This window comes from Callorhinus ursinus, unplaced genomic scaffold (genome assembly GCF_003265705.2).
Source record: "Callorhinus ursinus isolate GAN/ISIS: 27379988/994484 unplaced genomic scaffold, GSC_fseal_2.0 scaffold17, whole genome shotgun sequence".
NCBI lineage: Eukaryota > Metazoa > Chordata > Mammalia > Carnivora > Otariidae > Callorhinus > Callorhinus ursinus.
In genome coordinates, this window is record NW_027397079.1 from 37798006 (window position 1) to 37823518 (window position 25513).

The following is a 25513-nucleotide window of genomic DNA, read 5'->3' on the forward strand; positions in this document are numbered from 1 at the left end:
TAAAAACTGTAGCTCCTGTGCAAATAAAATGAACAGACCAGGGCAAATATTCAAGGAAAAGGAGCAGGAGCAGAAACATGCTAGCTGACTCACAGGGACCTCAGATGCAAAGGTGCTCCCCCAAATTTCCATTTCCTCTTTCTAAACTACTTCATACATTCTGGCAGAATTTGTTTCAGTTGATTTTGGTTTCATCTATTTCAGCAAAACCTCATCTGAACAGTACTGGTCTTTGACATTTAATACACACACACACACACACACACACCCCTCAAAGTTAGAAGACAATTTCCCAAACGGTGTGGGCTGGGGAGACAGACAAAGAACAAGTACAAGTCAGTAATTAAGGATAAATGACATAATATAGAATTTGGAAAAGGTAATGCCTTTTTAGGAAAGATGGACATATACCAGACATGATAATCAACCTTGCCAGTAATTAAAACTGTATCAAATAATGAAATCTTATTTTTACCTAGCAAATTAGCAAAGATTAAAAAGATTAATAATATCTAGTATTTATGAGGATAAGGTAAAATGGACAATTTCACACACTGATAGTGGAAATATAATCAGTTCCAATCTTTTTGGTGGGCAACATGACTATATATCAAAAGGCTATAAAATGTGCACACACTTTAACACAGCAATGACAGTAGGACTTTATTCAAAATAAATACTTGTACAAGTGGACAAAAATATAATTAAAAAGTTGATATAACATGCATAACCATTAATAAGAGATTGATAAAATAAATTGCAGAATATTTATTCAACATAATATTAAAAAGATAAAGCATTAAAAATGATAAGATGTATCTGTTAAGTGTTGGAATAGGAATTTGACTAAACTGTTTTATTAGGCAGAACATTACTACAATGTGACCCCATTCTCTATATATTAACTATATATATATATATATTGGTAGAAGCATTTCTGCCAATATATAGTTAATATATAAATATTACCTATAGCTTATATATGTTATATATGTATATACACATGCAAATATAGAAATATAACCATCAAAATATTATATATTATATATAGCTTATATAGAAGTGTTATGTATGTATATATACATATGCAAATATAGAAACATAACTATCAAAATATTATATACATATATATATGCAGATATATCTAAGTAAAGAAACCAGAAAGGATCTATACCATACTGTGGTATGATATCTCTCGAGAATAGGATTTTCACAAACTCAACGTCCAAGAAAACAAATAATCCAGTCAAGAAATGGGCAGAAGACATGAACAGACATTTCTCCAAAAAAGACATACAAAAGGCCAACAGACACATGAAAAAATGTTCCATATCACTTGCCATCAGGGAAATAACAAATCCAAACCGAAACGAGATATCATCTCACACCTGTCAGAATGGCTAAAATTAACATGACAGGAAACAACAAATGTTGGAGAGGATGCAGAGAAAGGGGAACCCTCCTACACTGCTGGTGGGAATGCAAGCTGGTACAACCAGCCACTCTGGAAAACGGTGTGGAGGTTCTCCACAACTTAAAAATAGAGCTACCCTATGACCCAGCAATTACACTACTAGGCATTTACCCCAAAGATACAAATGTAGTGATCCAAAGGGGCACTTGCACCCCAATGTTCATAGCAGCAATGTCCACAATAGCCAAACTGTGTAAAGAGCTGAGATGTCCATCAACAGATGAATGGATAAAGAGGTGGTATATATATATATATATATATATATACACAATGGAATATTACTCAGTCGTCAGAAAGGGTGAATACTTATCATTTACATTGACATGGATGGAGCTGGAGGGTATTACACTGAGTGAAATAAGTCAATCAGAGAAAGACAATTATATGGTTTCACTCATATGTGGAATATAAGAAACAACGCAGAGGACGATAGGGAAAGGGAGGGAAAACTGAATGGGAAGTCATCAGAGAGGGAGAAAAACCATGAGAGACTCTTAACTCTAGGAAACAAACAGGGTTAATAGAGGGAGTTGGTTGGGGGTTGGGGTAACTGGGTGATGGGCATTAAGGAGGGCATGTGGTATGATGAGTACTGGGTGTTATATGTAACTGATAAATTACTGAACTACACATCTGAAACTAATGATGTGCTATATGTTGGCTAAGTGAATTTAAATAAAAAAAGAATGGGATTTTCATTTTCAACTAAAATAAATGAAACAATATAGAAAATAATAATCATTGTATATCACTTTATAATCAGAAAGGGAAATAATAAAATAGTTCCATTTAACAAAAGGAACCTGGTTTCTGTGACTGCGAAATGTAGACTTCTTTGAAAGGAGCCTTTGAATAATTGAGCTTTTTCTCTACTCAACAAGAATTCAGGGCTTTAAAACACTTGCTTAATTGGGTCATTTCAGTTAACACCTGAAAGCAGTAACCCAAGATGACAGCTGATCAGGGAGCTTCCTTCCTGATTATTTCCTAACAGTCCCACAATGTCAGGTAGGAGCCCCAGACAGCTGATCCGAGGTCGCCCACTAAGCATTTCCTAAGAACCAAAATGTCCACTTTAACAGTAAGGATATTCTGCACTGACAGATGTCTGGCTGAAACCCAAGGGCCATTCTCTCATTCATAGATTCACTCACCCCATATGTGCTAAGTACCTACTGTGGAAAAGGACTAATATAATTCCTACCCTCCGGGCCTTATTATGGAGAGAGGGGAACCCTTGGTACACAGGAAACACACATATATATGTTATAAAACAGAATGCTGAGAAGGGGTCATAGGTCATGGTGGTCTTCATGGTGCAGGTGTATTCAAGCTGGATTGTGAATGAGAGTGGGCTTCTCAAGGCATAAAAGGGGGAAGAACAGGCATGCATTCTGAGAGGGTGAACACCTTTAATAAAATGAAACGAAGCTAAGCGGTAAATCCTAGCCTGTGGTGAATGAGGAGTATCTGATTTGACATGATCTTAGAGTCCATCTGGGTAAATGCCAGGAGCTAAGTCCAGAAGGTTGACTGGGATGGGCTAAGGAAGGCCCATTAAGGGACTCTTTGGAGAAAATCCCATACCTGGGACTGAAGGTTCCCTGGCATGCATGTTAGATGTCTCTTTCTCAAGGGAAGCCAAAGGGATTGATGCACAGATTGTGTCTACTGTCTTAGGTTTTTCACACAGATTCTCCAAGAACTCTGGGTCCCCAGCCAGGAGAGATAGAAGACAGCCCTGCTCAGCGTGAAAGCTAGAGAGTAGGGTGAGACTATAGAGCAGAGGCCACGGAGCATAACCCATCTGTAGGCCCCTAGCTGGTTTAGTCACGATGCTTGATTTATTTTATTTTTCTATAAAATACAGGAACACACTGCTCATCAGTGTCCAAAATGAGGTAAAATACATGTGATCAGATGTATTCAAGGTAATTTCTGTCCTAAGTAAAAGAATAGATGGGGTCTGATCCCACTGCCACTTCAGCATCCCTCTGTGGTGTAGTTGCCTAGAACTGCTTAGCAATAACTCACAAGTGTCCCTCCAATTGAATGACTGAGCAACACTCACCCTGGATATAGATCCCTTCTATAGTTCTAGAATTGCATCTTCAGACAGAGGCATTTCTATGGGCACCATATTTGCCTGGGAATAAAGGGAAAATGAAATCCTTTGGCCAGTCTTTGCCCTTAGTATCCTGCAATTCCTATCAAATTTCAAGCAAAAAATAACAGGTGACTCAAGCCCTAGTTTGGCAGCCCTCAGAGGGGCCAGGGATGCTCTGTCACCAAGTTTAAGCTTTATCTTATAAGAAAGTGCATCATCAAAGCTGTGCAGAGGATGGGGACAAGGTCAGATCTAGACATAAGAAAGGCAATCCTGGTGACAATTATAGGCTGGATAGAAGACAAGAGAGATTTAGAACAAGGGTAAGGAGGCAGAAACATCAAGCCAAGTGGGAGTTGATAAAAGCTTTATCTCCTTCTGAAACAGCAGGAAGGGACAGAGATGAGGTGAACAGTATTAGACAGGGCAGAATCCCAGCATTGAGATGTGGCAGGTGAGTGAGGCCAAATATAATTCAATAGTTTTCAGCCTGCGGAAATGGAAGAAGTTTGGTATTATTAAATCATAAAAGTATCTATAAGAGGGGAAACAGGCTTTCGTGGGGATAAAAGATAAGTCCACTGGAGTGTGATTATTCTAGATTTGAAAACACCTAAAAGTCCACAATTCTGTGACCATGGGGCTCTATTTTAATATATAAAAGCATATTGCAGAGTAGTAGTCCAACCAAGTTGCATATTAAAACATCTTCCCCATACTCCTGTAACTGCATTTTTTAGAACACAGAGAGATTTCTTCTTGTTTAAGAGTTAGTGGTATATGAGATACACACACAGAGAGGAATATTACTCAGCCATAAAAAGAATAAATTTTAGGGGTGCCCTTGTGGTGCAGTCGGTTGAGCATCTGACTCTCGGTTTCAGCTCATGTCATGATCTCAGGGTCATGAGACTGAGGCCTGAGTGCATTCCTCATTCAGAGGGGAGTCTAATTCAGACTCTCTCCCCCTCTCCCTTTGCCCCTCCCACCTGTGCTCACTCACAGCCATAAAAAAGAATGAAGTCTTGTAATTTGTGATAATATGGATAGATCTTGAGGGTATTATACTAAGCAAAATAAGCCAGACAGAAAAAGACAAATACTACATAAATAAATATTTTATAAAAAAAGAATAAATTTTGTAGTTTGTGACAACATGGATGGATTTTGAAGGCATTATGTAAGTGAAATAAGTCAGACAGAGAAGGACAAACACCATATGATCTCACCTAATTCTGGAATCTAAAAACAAAAACAAAAACAAAAACAAAAACATGGTTGTAGATACACAGAACAGACTGGTAGCCAGAGGTGGGGTGGGGGGGGGGATAGGTGAAGTGACAACAAATGTTGTCAAAAGGTGGAAACAACTTAGGGCCTTCAGTGCAATCAGTTCTCCATCCCTGAAGATGTTCACTTTTACTTCTCTCATATCTGCTCACTTCTCATCTCTGCTAACTTCTAACTCCCCTAAACCCCGATAACAGACACGTAACAGGTCCACCCACTTCCACTCTGGGACATCCTTTAGTCTTTTCTTCATTTTGCAACAGAGTGATTTTTATTTTGATTTTTATTTTCATTGAAGAAAAACTGACATACAATCTCATATGAGTTTCAGGTGAACAGGACAATGATTTGACATTTGCGTATATTACAAACTGATCACCACAGTAAGTCAAGTTACCATCTGTCACCATGCAAAGTTAATACAATATTATTGACTGCATTCCCCATGCTGCACTTACATCTCCATGACTTATTTATGTTATAACTGGAAGCTTGCATCCCTTGATCCCTTTCATCCGTTTTCTCCACTCCCATCCCTTCCTTCCAGCAATAATCAATTTGTTCTCTGTATCCATCAGCCTGGGTTTCGTTTCATTTTGTTTGTTTGTTTGTTTAGATTTCACTTATAAGTGAAATCATGTAGTATTTGTCTTTTTCTATCTGGCTTATTTTGCTTAGTATAATACCCTCAAGATCTATCCATATTATCACAAATTATAAGACTTCATTCTTTTTTATGGCTGTGTAGTATTCCTCTGTGTGTGTGTGTGTGTGTGTGTGTGTGTGTGTGTGTGTGTGTGTGACATCTTCTTTATCCATTCATCCATCACTGATAGACACTTGGGTTGCTTCCATATCTTGGCTACTGTAAAGAATGCTGTAAGAAAATAGGGGTCAGAATGATTCTTAAGAGCCAAATCTGATCATTTTAGTCTCCTGCCTTAAGACTCTCCAATGTATTCTGGTTGCACTTAAAATCTAAAACTTCTTAAAATGGCTTTTAAGTAGAGTCTTCCATTCCACATATTGGCTTACACCCATTATTCCAGTTTCGTATCAATAGTGCCCTTTCCCATTCAGAGATGTCCCAGTTTGGATGATGAATTACATTGTCACCCTCCCCTAAAAACCTCAGTGGTCTGCCTCCTACTTTGTAACCCTTCTAGCCTCTTCTACCATCATACCTGCTGTGTTTTGCCCCAGTTACGCTTGCCTTCTGTCTATCCCCAGATGCTGTTCCCTCTCCCTAGAGTCTTCCCTTACCTTTTTACCTAGCTAATGCCTGTGCACCCTTCAGATGCCACGTAGGAATCACTGCTCAGAGAAATATTCCCTCAGTTCCCAAACAGGTCACCTCTCCTGAATGATCTCTCTCAGCACCATGTCCACTCAACCATAGCATTTATCAGAATTGCCGTTTCAACTGAGGGCAAGGACTCTGGGTCTGGCTTTGCTCACCACTTACTCTGTGTCTGGAATAAGCACAAAGCAATTATTAATAGATTATATGGATAAATAATCATTGTATTACAAAATAAAAGAAATATCCGAGATTACAAACAATCCACCAATCCAGTTTATTTATGAATCGTAATATTGGTTACCAGAGAATATTTAAATTGCAGTTAATTAAAATCAGAAAGCAACAAGTGGTCATGCAGTCCAGAGAAGGAAACAATCCATAAACGATTAATGACCCGTCCAAGATCTCTCACCCTTTCTTGAAATCCAAGTGAAATGCAGACAGGACTAACAGTTTTCTGTTTTATTTCTAGGTGACAAGACTTGCATTGAGAAACCCTTAAAATCCCTTCCAGGCTCAGATATTCATTGGTTACAATTTAACTTCACTTTTTAAAACCTCAATAGCACTTTTCCCCCCTTTTTCTGTTCCCCTTCCTTCTCCTTCTCTCCTTTTTGCATTGTTAGCGATGAAAGCAGAGAACTGCTGTCCAGGACACTGTATCAGAATGCAGAAACAAAAACAAAACATAAAAATGAAAAATCTGTATGGAGAAAAGGATGGGCAGGAAAAACACATTAAAGACTCTTATTTCTTGGTTTCCAGAAAATTTCAAGTCATGAATCCACCTTGAATGTTTCCATCCCCCATTACAACAATGGATACAATGGATAATGAGAAATCAAACAAACTAATTTGTCAATTCTAGAATGTGACATCATGACCATTCATTTCTGGGGTTGCTAATGCCAGGCAGTGACCTTCTAGAATTATGTACAGCTGAAATGTGAAGAGGAAATTTAATTAGAAAAGGTCAACCATCACTCAATGCACCAATAAAACAAGATTTTTTTTCCTTTACAATAAACTCTCAAAAATTAAAAAAAAACACACAACATCCTATCTTCTGATATACATTCAGTGCTTACAGCCCAAACTATAATGACTATGTAAATTATATGGAAGATAATATTTGCTGAGTTCTTGAGTATCTGAAGTCATAGACATTCCTTTAAAGGTCAGCTGTAAAACCAAGTTAATAACTCTGAAGAAAAATGTCTTTTTCCCATCAGGAATTCATAATAAAAATAATCTCCTTCTCCACACAATTTTAACTATGGCTGGCAAAAAGACAAAACTAATAGACAAATTATACATGATTACAAGACTACTTGGCTATTCAATGTCACAGATCAAGAGGAACAGTTCCTGTTGCAGCAAGTAATGGCCCTGTACCATATTCACTCACATATGCTTCCACAGAGAGTTTCGATGGGGCTTCAAGAATGACACGCTCAAACAGCCACATTTTTAATATCTATTAAAGTCACTGTGCCATGACTGAACAACGCCACCTGTGAGCAGAAGGGAGGGGAATACAAGTAACTGCGCTGTGCACGTGGCTGAGGGGAGTGCACACTGTCACCCGGAGCCATTCCGAATATCTGACTCTCTTCCAGCTAGACTAAAATATTGGCGCTGGATAACAGCCAAGGAATGACAAGACATACGTGCTCCTCCAAGCAAACCACAATGTGCTAATGCCAACACCATATTTTTCCCTCTTTGTATTAGTTTAGGTTCTTTAAAACAAGAATGTTATTGAACACTGCAATATTTTCTCAGTTTCTCTAGTTCCTTGGCAATTACTTACGGCTTCTACAGAAAACATCTCTCTTGGCAGCATTTAGTCCTCAAATACAGACCGATGAATTTCCCCACCAGCTCACTCTCATCGGTCTATTTTGTGTTTTCTCCTGATCAAATACAGTATCAGAAAGAATGTCACCCTTACCCAGTGCCTTAGGGGAAAGAAGTGACAGTTGTCAGGCACCTACACCCCCGGGCCCTGCCCTCCTTACTCCTTATGTTTTCAGGATCACTTTCATTCCTCACGGGAGTCATGGGATATATGGGTTGTTGCCACCATTTTTCAGATGGCAAAACTAAGTGTACGAAAGATCAAGAACTTGACGAAGGTCATCCGCTGGCAGGCATTATAGGCTATATTCAATCTCAGGGCAGTCCCCAATTTCTGTGCTCATTCCTTTACATGACACAGAATCAGGTGACACCATAGTATCTGCCTCTCAGATTTTCAATATGTGTTAAGGCTGTCAAACTTCAGTAGGGACCTGAGGAAAAAAAAAGTACATGACTAGGATGATCCAGTGAACATCACCCCAATCCACTGGAACCCTAAGTTGAAGAATTCCTTGAGCCACTCCCATAAAGAATGTTCTACAGGAATCTAGCCCTACCAATGTCACCAATATGTGAAATGGCTGAACCAGAAGTGAAAGCATGTTCTTAAAAGAAATGCAATGCATCAAAGGCTGCTGGGTGGAAAAGGCCCAAGAGTCATGACCTCTAGTTTTGTGTGCTTCTTTCCTCTCTGAACCTTCTTTATCTCATTTACAAAATTGACATCATAATGCTCACACGATAAAACTCCCTGAAAATTATGTAAGACCACATATGCAGAGCTCCCAGTATTGTCTGTGATAGGGTACAGGTGCATGAGATAGGTTTGCTGGATCCAACTCCAAGAAGACATTTTACTTCAAATTAGTAGAACTCAGTACATCATCCCTATTTTTCAAATGTGTTTTCTCAAGGCTTTCTGGTGTTTATCAGGGCACATTCATCATCGTCTCAGCATTACCTGCACCAAATCCAGGTCACACAAAGTTATAAATGTATCTTGTATTCTAATGGCACAACCCTTGGCTGCTTCTAGGGCAAGAAGAAAAAATATATATTCCTAAAAGAACACATCAACATAAACAAAGCCAAAGAGTCACAAACCAGAATGCAGTGAAGGAAACAGACATCTTTTTTCTGCAAGAATAATATTCTGAGCGTGAGGAATGCCCAGGGGTTACTAAGGAGAAACAGAATGGGCACATGGGGTCACTTAATGGGAAGACAGCAGGCATGATTTATGACATAGCCTTAAGAGAGTAAAGACTCACTGTGCTGTGTAGGGCAAAGGGAAGAAGGGAGGCACGATCCTCTCACACCCATCCCTGCAGCCGGGGAAGAGATGGAGATAAATGGACCCAGACACATAAGGGCAGACATTTGATTAAAAGTGAGTGGTAAAATTTTTTCAGGAAAGAGTTGGTATTTAAGAGAAGAACAAATATGTTTTGTGAGATTCTAGGATATGAACCAAGGAAATCCATCAGGGAAAAAAAACTGAGACAGGAAAGTTTGCTTGAGATGCAGACACCTGAAAAGAAGAAACACAGAAGACAGGGAAGAGAGCTGAAGAACCCGGCTGCCACATGCTAGTGAGCCATCAAGCTGCGTCTAGGGGCTACCACACACCCTTGCTGGCCCCTCGGAAAGGAAAGCCAACATACAGACTGACATGTCAGAGCTGAAGTTAGAGAATTCCGTGGCCCCCAGAATTCTTTTACTCTAACTACCCTCATCCAGTAGGTATGATCCACCCGTTTGCCCTGGAGGCAATGCCAAAATGTCCTCCAGAGAAGAACTTCCTGATTATCAGTTTCCTTTTTTCTTATGGCTGAAATCGGGTGGGAATGTGGAAAGGACATTTACCTCCATTAGCTGCACATCAACTCCTGCATGAACAGTCTTGATTTGTGGTACAATAGAGTCAAGCTTCCAGGGCAGATAGGAGAAGACAGGCAACAGTTGGTCAAAGAACAGCTGCTGAGAGGGCAGCTAATAAGTGAGCAGGGTAGTTACAGACAGGCGAGATAGAGCCAGAACACGTGGGCCCCACCAGTAGCACCTGCAGTAGAGACCAGCCTGTGCTATGTATGACAGCGTGACCTCCCAAATCCTCTCCCTGTCCTTATATTTTTCCTATTTGAAGATGACCCGCATGAGACCAAGAACCTGGTGAAGATCCTCATAGAAACAATGTCATGACTTTCAGATTTTCCTGAACGAACCCAATTTAACAAAATCTTTTAACAAGGCACTTTGATAGGGACATAACTAAAATATAATTTCATGGTAATACTCTGTAAGATTTCCCATACAAATGATAGCATTTTTATTAAAACTATTTTTAATCATAATTGTTTTAAAGAAAAAAATAGGATAATATCTTATTATGAGAATATGAACAATAATTTATGGAACGTCTCTGTGGGAAGGAGTAAAAAGATGAATAAGGTAAGGCCCCTGCCCTCATAAAGTCTAAAACTTACCATGTCTAAGGAGGAACAGGACAGACCCACTGGGAGTCACTGGATCTAGGTCTTAAGACCACATCTGAGTTATTACAGCTCCCTAAATAACCCAGTCCTCCTACTAGAAGCACATTATTTAACCATCGACAACTTCAGCATCTCTCTCTCTCTAGAAGCCCTCCAAAAAACTCCCTGCTGTCTTAATTCAGGATACCAGCGTTCTGATTCTCTCCTCTCCCCTGCCCCTGCCCTTGGTGACTGCCTTGAATTCATTCAGCACCTTGTCCCGACTTCGGACATCACTGTACCTGTACGGAACCTCTAGCCTGTGCCTCTGTGGGATCCAACTCCTGGGATGGTACCTGGCTTGGCCTCATACTCCAATAAAAAAGTAGAAAGCCTTCGCTGGAAGAAACTCTGAGGACAAAAGTCCACCAGACACTTCTCCTTTGCTGTCCCCTACCCCGTGGCTGGAGGCAAAATCACCTCTATGCAACTTTAGTTCTGCTCAGCCAGGACCAGCATGGAGCAACATGGAGAAAGTGTTTTCCTCACAATCCACCCTGATTCTCAGATCTTCCTATTCTCTGGCTTGTGCCCTTAAGGGTGAAGACTACCCTGCCTGCAGGAGGGGCAGCAACCACCTAGTGCAAGTTCTGAACTGGAAGTCCTTCAGAAACCTCCTTTTGTTTCACATCCATTACCTAGTTGATCCATTTTTACCAACTTATCCCTCAAATCTATGTATTTCTCATTGTTTGCTGCTGCCATCAGCCTCACTCAAGTCCATACTCTCAGTGGCCTCCTAAAAGCCTGATGGTCAACCGTTCACCTCTGTTCCTTTCTCCACTAGTCCCTTCTCCACATCTGACATCAGTGCCTGCTTCCATCTCTGAACACCAGCCACACTGGCTTTCATTTTCTACCTTAAGTGTGCCATGATTTCTTTGACTGCAGGACCTTTGAACATGCTGCCCCCTCTGCCTGGCATTCTTCTGCTTCCCCTCACCTCTTTGACTAGTTAATCCTCACTCATCTTTCAGACACAGCTGAAGCATCAGTTGTTCAGGGAAAGCTTCTCTGATCCCAAAGACCTATGACTTCCCCATTCTATGCTTTTCCATTACTTTCCTTTATTTATATATTTGTATGATTTAAAAAAAAAATAATAATGGCCATTTCCCCCACTGTCCTATAAACTCTGTAAACAGCAACTGTATCTGTTTTCTTCATCATGAAATTCTCAGTAATCAGTATAGTACCTGACTCGTAGTCGGAAGTCAATTAGTATTTCTTTAAAAAAAGAATAAATAAATGAAGACTACACAGTAACACAGAGCTCCAGTTCTAGAGCCAAACTGTATTGTGTTTGCATCTTGGCTATATCACCCTCAAGGTCTGTGAGTTGAGATAAGATATTCGACCTAAGCTTCAGACTTCAGCCCCTTTTTAAAAAAATTTTTAAAGATTTTTTAAAAATTTTTAAGTAATCTCTATACCCAACTCAGAACCCCTAGATCAAGAGTCGCATGCTCTTCTGACTGAACCAGCCAGGTGCCCCTTAACCCCTTTTTAAATAGAGGCAATAAAGATTCCTACTTGCATTTGTAAAGTTCAAATGAAATATCTAGCAAGTATTTAGCATAGAGCTTGATGCAAAAAGGGGCTTAATTAGTGACCTAACAAGGGAATGATCCAAGGATATGTCAACAGTGGAATCAAAGACCCACTACACTTCCTCTATTGTAGCCAAAAAAAAAAAAAAAGAATCCATAGCTGTCTTTTGGGGCATCCTTTTCTTCCTCCCCTCTGGATCAGATTTTAGATCAAAGTAATAAGTATGATATAAATGAGTTTCAGAACCACAGTCCCAAGCTAGAGGCCTAGTCTGGGGCCCAGAGAATCACAGATAGCCAAACACCATACTGCACATTCGCATTAATGAGGAGTTCTGGGTTTTTTCATTTAATTATCTGTGTATCTGTAAAACAAAATTTTGATTCCACTTTTGGGTACACTTTAGAGAGGAAATACTGGTCTTTGCAGGACATACCATTGATTTGTAGTGACAAGAATGAGTATTCTAAATCAGGATTATCTCAAAAAAGCCAGGAGTTTTGGTTTACCCTGAGCTGGCTTTGCTGTATAGATGGCATAAGAAACCAACTGTCCTTGCTTCCACAGTGCTGCAGGCTTCAAACAAATTCTTTTAACATGACTCCTTCCTACATTTCAATCTATTTGCATTGAGAGAACCTAAGCAAAAAGCAACAGAGTAGATTCTCACTCAGAGGTTTGGAATAGTACTTCCTACTGGTCAAAACCTTCAACCTGCTGGCCACTAAGAAACTAAAACACGAAAGGAACAAAGACAAGGCAGCTTTGAGAATCTGGAATGACATAAAGGAATCATTCCTGCAAGTAGAGAGACACACAATGAGAGGCATGACAAACCCCCTCTTTCTTCACCAAAACTGTCCACCTCACACAGCAAACAGGTTCTGTAAAGGGCCGGAGGGGAAACATTTTAGGTTTGTGGCATATTGAGTCTATTGCAGCAACCCTGCTCTGCAGCTGCCCAGTGCATAGAGCGGTAAAGGACTGAGCGTGGCTGTGTTCCAAAAAGACTTTATCTGTGGACACGAAAATTTGAAGTTCATGTATTTTTTATGTGACAATATATTCTTCTTTTGATTCCCTGCCCCCGAACACGTAAGCCTGTAAAAAACATTCTTGGTTTGCGGACCTCACAAGAATAGTGGTCTGCATCTGGCCAGTAGTTGTTTCTGACCATTGTTTTATCAATCAGCACAACCTCACACTTACTGGTGTCCTGACTGCCCTTCAGGTGTTCTACAGGAAGACAGCAGGCCTGCCTCTAACTGGACTAGAGAAGTTGTATATTGCACGGTGGAGAGAGAACATGTGAACCAATAGACAAAAATTAAAAACTCAGTGAAAAAACACTCCACACACCCTTTACAGTTTATCTTGCTGCTTCACAAAGAGGAAGCTTTTATCTGAGTCCCTTAACGACTCGGAGAGGTAGGCAGGGCAGCGTTTATAGGCCTTGATTATAACCACAGCAATTAAGGTTTAGAAAGTCCAAAACAAAGTTGCAAAACTAATATATGTAACCGAGCCAGGGACAAAATCCCCACTTCTGGCTCGAAATGCACAGCTGGAAGCCAAAGCACACAGCTTTTTTTTTTTTTTTTAATTTCATTTTATTGTTATGTTAGTCACCATACATTACATCATTCGTTTTTGATGTAGTGTTCCATGATTCATTGTTTGCGTATAACACCCAGTGCTCCATGTAGAGCGTGCCCCCCTTAATACCCATCACCGGGCTAAAATGCACCTTCTTTGAGAAATGCTCATGAATTGAGCTGCAGACGACTTGAGAAAACCACATTTTGACAAAGTAGATGCTAATATTACGCACAGTATACGCTTGGACCTTTCCCCACCATCCCACACTTCACTTTTGTTTCCACTGCTGCACTGAGTGAATTCTGTGCCCCCCACATTCACGTCCACCTTGAACAGGTGACATTTGAAAATAGGGTCTTTGCAAATGAATTAATTACAATGAGGTCATGCCGGATTGTTATAGTGGGCTCTAAATCCAATGACAGTCGTCCCTGTGACAGGAGAGAACACATAGAGACCCACACAAGGGAAAGACCAGGTGAAGATAGAAGCAGATTGGCATGATGCAGCTGCGAGCCAAGGAACGTCGAGCACTGCCAGCAACCACCAGAAGCGAGGAGAGAAGTATGGAACCGATTTTCAATCAGAGCTTCCAGAGGGAGGCCCTGCCTGCACCATGATTCAGACTCGGAGCCTCCAGAACTGTGAGAAAATAAATTTCTGTTGTTTTTACCCACCCAGTTTGTGGTACTTTGTGACAGCAGTCCTGGGAATCTAACAGAGCCGCCCAATGGCATTTTACACTCTAGAAATACCCTTGAATTTTGTTTCCCTGAAGACATTACTCATGTTGACTCCACACTCAAAAGAGCCCTTTGCAGAGCACCTGGGTGGCTCAATGGGTTAAGTGTCTGCCTTCGGCTCAGGCCATGATCCAGGCTCCTGGGATCCAGCCCTGTGTTGGGTTCCTGCTCAGTGGGAACCGGCTTCTCCCTCTCTCTCTCCGTCTCTCTCCCTGCTTGTGCTCTCACTCTCTCTCTCAAATAAGTAAATAAAATCTTTAAAAAGGACATTAGGAGAAGGAAGGGAAAAATGAAGGGGGGGGCAATTCGGAGGGAGATATGAACCATGAGAGACTATGGACTCTGAGAAACAAACAGGGTATGGGGGGGGTTGGTTAGCCCAGTGATGGGTACTAAGGAGGGCACGTATTGCGTGGAGCACTGGGTGTTATACGCAAACAACAGATAGTGGATCACCGCATCAAACACTAATGATGTAATGTATGGTGACTAACATAACAATAAAATTAAAAAAAAAAAAAGAAGAAGAAGAGCCCTTTGCCGCCCTTATTCACTGGGCTCACGCACATGTATCCCTCAAGAATCAGTTCAGTAATGCTTTCTCCAGGCAACTTTGTCCAGCCCCATCCTACCAGCAGAGGCTGGGGACCCCCGCAGTGTGCCAGATGATACCCCGGGAGATGTCTATGGTAGCACCTGTACAGCTATCACACTGTATTAGAAGACATGACTGCACACTGGACACCGCCCCCCAACTAGATCCTGATCTCTGTTGAGGAAGGGTCTGTGTCCTTGCTCTTTGCACCCCTAGTCCTTACTAGATGCTACCCATCTCAGGAAGTGACATGGCAAGCTAGTTTGCAGCACCAGAGGACTTTTCTTTGGTTTTGTTTCATATTTCCCCAGCCTTGTCTCTGCCACTTACCAGTGGTGGAACCAGAGTCAAGTGACTTAATTTCTCTATTTCAGCTTGCTTTTCTGTCAAGTGGGGATAATGATAGTTCCTACCCTACACGGGAGTGAGGATTAAATGTGTTAATGTATGTAAAGCACTTAGACTGTAAGTGGGAAGTGTCTGCTGAGCTCCAGCTATTAATACTTTGCCCCAGAACAGCAGTGCTCTCTGGCTCTGGACCCAGCAATGGCTTCAGTGCCTAAATATAAGATACAATTTCAAGATATGTGGGAGAAGCATAGGAATAGAACTTAGGGAAGCAAGGAGGGTCTCAATCTCAGGCCTGACCAGTTTGGGCACGTCACAGTACTTCTTTGGGCCTTATTTTCACTTTTGTCACAAGATAGGATTAGGTTAGATAGAGTCCTCCAGGCCTGAAACCCAGGATTTTAGGGACCCATGAAAGTGATCCTGGAGATTCTCCAGCTCTGCTGAATGTTCCAGACCTATAGGAAATCAGTTAAGTATTTAAAAGTGATGAGCTTGATCACACTAACCAAATGTCAAGTTTCTCAATTTAGAGAAATTAACTCCATGTAAAAACACTATTTACTTAATACTGATTGGTGATTTTTGTTGGCAGTTACTTATCCTTACAGAATAAAAATAAAACTAAATCATCTTTTTACTTAAAAATGTTGTTTCTTAAGTAGATATTTCTTTTTCCCAAAGCAGGTGAGAAGATACTAAAAAGTAACTGGAAAACCTGACACTTTCAATGGACTAGATGGTCTCTAAAGTCCTTTTTGCTCTAATGCTCACAAGATTACAGAAAATTTCTCTAAGGCAATCAGGTATAACAATTTATTTCACATTTAATTTTACTCTGTGGGCTCAGGAGGAAAATGTCTCACTCTAAAGTTTCAGGGGAAAAAAAACATAGAATATCCAGATGAGGGTTCTAGAAAGTAAAGCATACAAAGGGGGTAATTTAAAAAGCTGGGAATGCCAGAAGAGGAGGAAGAAATGAATTTTATGTTTTTGAGAAACAACAAGAAAGTCAGATGACCTGGAGTAGAAATGGCAGTAGACCTTGGGAATAATCATAGGCCCTTCCGTTCATCTGGATGTAAATTTGGAGTTACTGTGTATTCCCAGAAGTTTAAGAACTGGGGAGGGAGGCCCGGCTGCTGTTACTTATCAGCCCCATCAGTTTTAGGAATCAGTGTGGGCCCCAGGTTCACGCATAGTCAGGGCGTGGAAACTCAGCAACAAGTTTTCTCTGTTTTCAGAAGTCACTCACTTTGTTGGGTATTCAGGGCAGCCATGAAACTGTTCTCAGTCGGGTAAGACTGGGCTGCAAACCTGTCACAGCCCCTGGAAGCAGAGCATTTGGGAGGATGGGCAAGAATGGAGGCAAGTGGAACCAGAGTGTTACATTCTTCAAAGAACACAGGGTATTGGTGGACAGGGGACCAATAATAATAATGCCTGGAGAAGGACCTTTGAAAACTAAGTCCTGAATAAATGAGTTCTCTCATTTGGACCTTATGATAAAACTGTACATTAGATATTCTTTTTATCCCCTTTTTACAACCCCATGGAAATAAAGCCCAACCAAATGAGAAAAAGAAAGGCTATTTATTCAGAGCTTCCCATAGCCAGGATGTTAGCCACCATCACGGGCATTTGGATAAGACTCACAGGCAAGATAAATGGGAAAGCTTTGTAACAGGATAAAGGGGAGGCCTCAGGTGTGCCCTGATTGGAGGCTGTTCATGTGTGAAAGCTGTAGGTAGGCAAACTAGAAGTGCACATCCCTATGTGATTGGTTAGGGGTACATATTTGGCTTTCTCTGGTTGGTTCCAAGTTGGAAGCAGAGACAAAAATTAGGAAAGCTATCAGGTATTAATCAAGTCCAGACTATTTGGGACCTATTGTTTCAGGGGTTATTGTTTGGCTACCTGGATTGTTACTAGAGATAGTGGTCTGACTTCCTATAAGTTTAAATTAGGCAGGCTTCCTGGGCTGGTTACTATACATTAATGGGTTAGTTTCCAAGGCTGGTTGCTATAAGTTGTGGGTCAAAGTTCTATTTTTATTCATTTATTTTTAATTTCTTTTTAGTTAAAGTATAGTTGAAACCCAATGTTGTCTTAGTTTCAAGTGCATCAAAGTTCTCTCTCTCTCTCTCTCTCTCTCTCTCTCTCTCCTTCTTTCTCTCTCTCTCTCTATATATATATATGGCTGGCCATTGTCTATTTGTATATTGTTTTCCAATCCTTAGGTATGGGTCTGTACAAAAGAATGTTGGCCAAATAATTACCAACATTAACTTTCACAGCCCTAATGAAGGACTGGGGTGGCTTCCGTGCTGTATCTGGTATGTCAAAATGCCTAAGTAAATGATGTATTCACCTATGAAATGTACACACACCTTAATAAAAGCATCAACCATTAAGCCACTGCCTTCGGCTCAGGTCATGATCCTGGAGTCCCTGGATCAAGTCCCACATCGGGCTCCCTGCTCAGCAGGGAGTCTGCTTCTCCCTCTGACCCTCCCCCCATCTCATGTGCTTTCTCTCTCTCATTCTCTCTCTCAAATAAATAAATAAAAATCTTTAAAAAAAAAAAAGTTAATTAGGGGGCGCCTGGGTGGCTCAGTCAGTTAAGTGTCCAACTCTTGATTTCAGCTCAGGTCACGATCTCAGGGTCATGAGATTGAGACCTGTGTCGGGCTCTGCACTCAGAACAGAGTCTGCTTGAGATTCTCTTTCTCCCTCTCTAAATAAATAAACAAAACCTTTAAAAAAATTTTTAAAGTAAGTTCATTATGTTTCTTTTCCTGATTACTGATTTATCCTTATACTATGATTATAGAAAGCTATAGAAAATGATTTAATAAATAAATTTCAAGGTAACATAGATTCCAGGATACACCAGAAGCAAAAGTTCTCAAAGGGCTCTTTGGTAAAGAATCTTTGCAAATACTTCTTGCTCTAAAAATTCAAACATCTTCTCCTCCATAAATTGTCCCCAGTGCTACTGGCAGAACCAGAGCCTGAGTGGGGTAAATCATGAGTCTGACCAGAATGGCCAAGACCATGTCCTCGAGCCACACCAGTGTTAGTCTCAGTGCCCCCTCTCTGTCTGCCCAGCAAGCCTTCCCTAGGAGTTCTGACATGAATAAGTATAATACTCATGATTAGCGCTTGAGTAGATAGAAAATAATCTGTGTTCAAAGAGCTAATTGTCAACTGTCTATGAACTCTATTGTTTTTGACTGTTATGATAAGACATGAAAAGGCTACTGAATGAAGGGACACGGGCATCATTGCTGGATGATTTCAGGAACTAATTCTCTTCTCTCTGCTAATAGATACCTAATGGAAAGCAGGACTCTGCTACAGCTACAGGATTCTGAAGTTACATAAAAGCTGGCTCAGGCCAACTCTCCTGGGGCTTAATAAGTTCTTTTGATAGGAATGCAACCAAGAATGCACCTCTCTGCTCCCTCACTCCCACCTCCACCAACTGGTACAATCCATTCAAGCCCAAAGAACCCCAGCTCAAATGCCAACTCTCAGTAACACCATCCCTGAGTAACTCGTCCTGGCATGGGTCAACTTGCCCTCTGTCTCCCCGGGGCTTTGTGCAGAATGTTAAATAAACACCTACACTGTGGGATTATAACTATTTTTTTATACAATATTTATGTCCCTCACTCGACTCTGAGTTTCTTTAAGGCAAGTCTGTGCCTTATTGGGCTTTCTTTCCTCAATATTTGGCATGTAACAGTGCACCTCACAAAACCCAGTAAGGAAAGTGTGATCACGATAGCCTCATTGAGGAAACAGGTTCAGGGAGATCAGTTATTTGCCCAAGGTCATAAGACTAAGAGCTGACAGAACTTCTTCTTAGAAGTTAGCAGTCCCACTTCTTAGCGGCTTGAAAAGGTTTCGTGACATCTTTTGTCTCTAATGTGCTCTTAATGCTGCCTCACCACAGCAGTCAAGACAATTTCACAGTGTTCCAGATTAGTCTGTGTATGAACAGCTCGTTTTGTGACGTAAGAGTTGGGCTTGGAATTCATTAATACCGGCCCTGATGCTCACTACCTGTGATCATAAGCAGTTCTCTTGTTCTCTCTTTTTCTCCTGTGAAGAATACACAAGCACAATTCTTGTCAAGTTTCTTCAATGATCATATATTAATTTTTAATAAGAAAAGAAGACCAGCATCTATCCGGCATCAGAAGGAGATAGGGATCACAAGCACAAGCGAGAGCGTAGGCTATAAATTCTATGCCTGCAGCCTCCTCAGAACTCAAAGGACAAGTGATTTCTGTTTAATCTGCAGTGTTTATCGCAGAGGACCTCTGCAATGGATGGATATGAACATTCCACTCATTAGGAAAAGAAACCCCTGCTGGGAGGAAGGAATATTTATTTTATCAGTCCCTGCCTTGGCCTGGCTGAAGTAAACCCTTTGCTTTGACTTTACATCCTCAAAGGAACTTCCTCACTGTCATTTTCTTCCCAAGTGAGTAGTACCTCAGGGAGAGGGGCACTGATCAAAAACCCGGAGTATTTTTATTTGCAAGATGTGCACAGTCTTTATTGTAAATGAATAAACTGGCATTAGTTTTATACACCAAAGGAAAAAGAAAATATGTAAACAGCAAAGTATCTGATATTCCTGACACGGTTTCTCCTTAGGCCGTCTCTCCTACTCTTTCTTCTGATGGCTCCTACCTCCCCTCACCCAGCTGCTCTCAGTCCCCTCTGTACATTCTTTCTCTGCTCTGCTCTGGCACAGAATCATCATGCAGTCCCCCAACACCATACTGGCATGTTTGGGCAGGAAAAAGGAAAAAGACTTGCTTACATGTAATATTTTCTGTAGTATTTAATGAGAACTATTTCTACTCCCTTAGCGTTCCTGCTAAGGTGGACAAGACTTTACTTCTTAGGCCTACAAAGTTCTTAGCAAACTGAACAGGTCATCTAAGGATATCAAATGGTGCCAGATACTCACATTTTCTGACCGGAGCCTCTTGGCAGGACACCCACCATCCCTGGGGTGAAGCATGTAATACAGTCGGACTTTGCTTGCATGTTTTCGACTCTGGGGAGGAAAAGCAGAAGCAGATACTATGAAAGAGAAGGCATTTGAAATCCTCGGAAATATAGCCAGTGACTGCAAATGCAAAGTAGTACTTTCATTAAAAACACTTCCACGTGCTCCTGAGAATTATGTGGGGTGAAGATTCAGATAGGTTAAGTGACTTGCCCACAGTTATAAAGCCAACATAATTTCAGAATTAGAAAAGAGAGGGAAAGAAGAAAGGTAAAAGCATTGGGATGTTTAAGCCTGGAGTGAATAATATATTAATTGTCCTCAACGTAAGAACAGGTCAGAGAGAGAATAATACAAGGATCGGCTGTGTTGGAAGGCTAGGTGCCCTGCCTTGTCTCGTACTCCCACTGCCTTGCCCTCAGGAGCTGGGGACAGACAATGCCCCCTGGGAGTTGGCATGCATAGCATCTCCACCAGAAGTCTCTTCATCTGGTTCTCCCATGTTGGAGCCTCATTAATAAGCTATCAAAAGAGATTTTCCAGAGTCAGATAACATGAGCAAACAAAAGATATCAGCGGCAAGTCTGAGGACTGCTCAGAGCCCAAACTTCATGCAAGCAGGCAGAGCAGTTAAACAATAAAACCCCACTGCCCGCAGGATTAGCAGGACTCTGGGTTTCTGCCTGTTTTGAAGGGTCCATGCCCAGCGTGGAGAAACTGATCGCATCCTAGTGCCATCTTTCCTCTACTCCTTTGCTCAACTGAGAGCCCACCTGAACTTCCCTCCCCTTTAAAGAACACTGCAGTTCTAAGTTCTAAGTTGCTACCCGAGGATGGCTGAGTGAAAAGAGCTCAAACAGTCACAAGTTCAGAACCCAAGCACAGCTCCGCTGCTCTCTGGCTGGATGATACTGAGCAAGTCAGTCTAATTCGTTTATAGCTAAAATGAGTCTCATTTTCTCTGTGTACAAAATGAACATAATATTTATTAGGGTTGCCGTGAGAATCAAATGAGGCAGTGCATATGAAAAATTGCAATCCACATAATGCTTAACGTGTCTCACCAGTGAGGGCACCGATCCTGAACTCTGAATCTACAGTGCTAGGATGTGAATTCCCCTTGAATCCATCATTACCTAATTCCGATCCCCTAAACCCTTCCTTTGCTCAGGGCTTATTTCCTTCTTCTCCAGGCCTTGGTTCCACTTTGCCTTTATTTACAGTTGGGGACCAGCCAATCTCCTGTGTGATGGCTTGCCTTCATGGATTAGCCACAAAGGCAAAGTGATTTTCAGAGAACACACAGCAAATTGCAACTTGTTTACAGGATAGGATGTAAATCCCTCCGCCTGGTTTTCCTTATCACTTTTTTCATTCCTCTACTGTGCTTCCAGAAAACATGCTTCTAAACAGTCCTTGAACACTTTCAAAGCCTTTAAATGGGTTTAAAAGTGCTAATGGGACATCAAAGATATTACTGATGTGTAAAAGTACTGAAGTGTGATTTGGAAATATATTTGTAGCCATTTCTAGGTTGCATTGTAAGTTGTAATCAAGGGTCATCTGGAGTCCTGTTTGCCTGCGAGATTGGTAGGATGTGAAATAGAGACCTATGCGGACTTGTGCCAGATCATTTCAACAGCACTGTTCAGCTTCTGCATGATTTTGAGAATGATGCAGTGCAGACTAGTATAGGTTTTTTGGCAGAGAAATATGTTGATTACTAAAATCTGTACACGTTTTCTAGTTTTGTTGGTTTTTTGGAGGCAAGGGGTAGTGGAAAAGTTAAGATACAGCTACAGTCAAAAAAAAAAAAAAGAAAGAAAGAAACATTTAAAAACCTACAGGATGCTGACTATGGCCACAGAGACTGGGCTGGGGAAAAGCACAATAGACAGGTAATTAGTGAAAAGACAAAGCGATACCAGTGTGAACTCAAATGTGGCTGAAGTGCGCTTTCAATGTTGCATTTGTTACCGTAAAAGAATGGATCACAGTACCTAACACCATCAAGCTGCTCAAAGTCATGGCAAAATTGGAAGTCTCATAATGTGGCCTGTTTTGTGGTTGGATTTCTTCTCTTTGCTAAAATATTACATTTCTTTCAAAAAGACTCTTTCCAGCAAAGGCAGAGTTCACTGGGTTATTTAATTGCTGTTGGACAAAACTAGTAAGAAACCATTAGCTGAAAAGAAAAGGGAAGTATATGGTAAGCTCTGCTGTGAAGCTATTAGTGATGAGAGATGCTGGGATCGATGCCATGTTAGCGATTTACCCTCCAGGTTCTGCCTTTGCCCCTGTGTATGGGTGAAGAAAAACAGAGTTTTGGAAAATCCCACCTCCTTCTGGAATGATGGTGGAGGCATTCTAGTTCATCATTTAGCTGCTTCCCTAGTGCCTCTGTCTTCCTGCTGCTTTTCCCAGGCTACCAGGGCTGGACCCAATGCCTTCCCCACCCACAAGCCCACCCTGACTTAGGGCAGGATGTAAAAACCCAGAAGACAGTCCCCTTCTCAGTGACAGGAGTGTCGAGTCACACCCATCCAGTTAGACTGATTGAAACCCAAAGCCACTTCCAAATGATGTCGGTTGACAAGGACAAAGAGGTTGCTAGGAGATTGCTCCCAGGTGCCCTACAACTCACCCACCTCAGCCCTGGGGCCTTCAACATCTGGGTGTAGCTCGTCTAGTGAGTCCTCCTCCTTTCCTCCTGGCATTCTCACCTCTCCCTCAAGGCGGAACACACTGAGTCACCCGCAGCATCTTCCTCCAACGGGCTCCTCTCAACCCCTTACCTACCAGAAATTGCTTGAAATTTGGCATGGAAACTTCACTCCTTCCGATTTATTCTAGAAACAAACAAACAAACAAAAAACCTTCCCACAAAAAGTTAAACTTAGATTTGAGCAAACATGCTCATTGCAGCATGACCTAACTCGGAACAGCAAATTGGGGAGGCAGTTACATGTTGGACAAGAGGCTGGTTAAAGCAGCCACTGGATGCCCTTATGTTCAGTTGGAAATTGAAAAAGTGCTTTCTATATAATGCATGTTGAATGAAAAATGCTAAAACAAAAGTTGCTTGTATACTGCAATTAAGATTATATAAATATTTGTAAGTATATCAGTAAGAAGTGGAAAGAAAAAATAAAAACAAGCATGTTTTATTAAGGTAGAGAAAGTATGGATGATTTTCATTCTTTATTTCTACAACAAATTTTCCCTTACTATAAAAGTAATAACTTCACAATGCTCAAGCCACTGTAATTCCTCAATAAGTCTACTTTCTACTCATAACAATTGTGATTAGTAAAAAGCAAACTGATCTGGAATGCTCTTATACTCATATGCTCATATACTGATACAGTTGACCACATTTCCATCTACCCTTGTTAATGTCTTATCAACATTCAAAATGCATTATGTTTTTTTCACTGCAATACTTAGATAAGCCTACTTAAGCCAAGAGCAATACACATTACTTTAACTTTTAAAAACTTTATTTTGGTACATACAAATGCCACAGTAAATGTGTGTCCTCTTCACAATGTGGTCATTCCACTTCCTGTATATAAATGAAGATTATAGGCACAGTGGACAAATGCCATCCAGACAACCAAACTGGAGGGAAAGCTACTTCTGAAATGCATTTATGTCATCCAAATAAATATGAACAACAAAAACAAATCCTTATGATTTTTTCAAAGATTCATCAATACCTAAAATATGCAATGCTTTTAAGAGTTTAAAAAGACAAATTGCCAACTGAAAGGAAATGTAAGGAGAAAAAAGTACCTTTCATGTTAAATGTATATATTACAGAGTTTCAGGGAAGAAAAGGGCCATTTCTTTAAGGGAAAAGCCATGAAAAAGAAATTACAATCTCTCATTTGCACTGAAAGTCAGTCCCTGGCTCACGCATTAATATTTGCATCTTAAGCAAAAGTCATTACTTTCATTCAAACCACATCAACTTTAAGCTTCCCAAATAGGCCAGAAATTACCAACCCTTCCATTTTAATTAAAGCCTTTGCCCCTGATGCTGGGCATTGTGCGGGGGGCAGACCTATCTGCAGATTAGTTTCTTTGGCTGAAACAATCTCCTGGCACTCAAAGAAATCGTCTAAAGAGGAAATTCAGGCCAGCCTTCTCTTTGGGGGGATAAAGAACGAGACAAACCTCTATTTCAGATGTACTGTGTGAAAGAAGGGGGTGGACCACATCGAAATAGAATGGCTTTGTGTTTCACCTAAATAGCCATCTTCCATTATCACATACCCTTTAAAAATTCACAACTCAAATTTGCTTCCAACAAGGCTACTGGTTTCTGGTCTCATAAAATGTGAAGATAACAAAGTAACTTAGTATTTGCATAATGCTCCAAACAGCATTCAAACCCCTTTGACATTTACCATCTCATTTTATCCTCAAGTCACAGTTGTGAGGCTGGCAGGAGAGGTGTTATTTCAAATAAGCTTTAAGATCCATTCCTGATTTCCCAGTTAAGTCTTCACCATTTTATTCCATCTTAGGTATCTAATTATACCTCTTCCAGAAACTAGCTTAAATAAGCCAAAGACTATAAGAAAAAGGGAAAACCTGAAACAGACTGATAATTAGAGAAGAGTGATTCACACGCCACCAATTTTGAGCTGTTTCTACTCATTCTAGGGTAAAGAAGAGCTGATTAAGGGAAAGACAGCAAATACAAAGGGTCTAACACCCCAGCTACCTGAGAATGATTGGCTTAGGTGAAATGGGGGCTCCACCACTCAGGAAGAAGGTACCTTAGCACAACCCCACTTAACACTCCCAGATTGAGAGCCCAAGGGCTGAGCGCTGGAAAAGCTGGAGCACAACTTCACTAGGAAGTCGAGGTTAAGCGCAGATAAAACAAAGAGAAAACCACAAGTGTTGGAGATCCTCTCTGATGACTGGGTGATGCATCAGAGTGATGCATCTCTCCTTATTATCACAGGAAGGAGGCTGGATACAGAAACTTCCTTTACGGGGCGCCTGGGTGGCTCAGATGGTTGGGCGTCTGCCTTCGGCTCAGGTCATGATCCCAGAGTCC

The 25513-nt window shown here is 41.0% G+C and overlaps 1 protein-coding gene across 1 annotated transcript in view; it reads right to left on the reverse strand.

Moving 5' to 3' along the window:
* Positions 1-25513, reverse strand: part of ZMAT4 (zinc finger matrin-type 4) — a 371386-nt gene that overhangs the window by 221177 nt on the left and 124696 nt on the right. The window contains exon 3 of the mRNA XM_025886243.2: positions 20398-20487. Coding sequence (XP_025742028.1) covers positions 20398-20487 — 90 coding nt within the window. The remainder of the gene's footprint in view (positions 1-20397; positions 20488-25513) is intronic.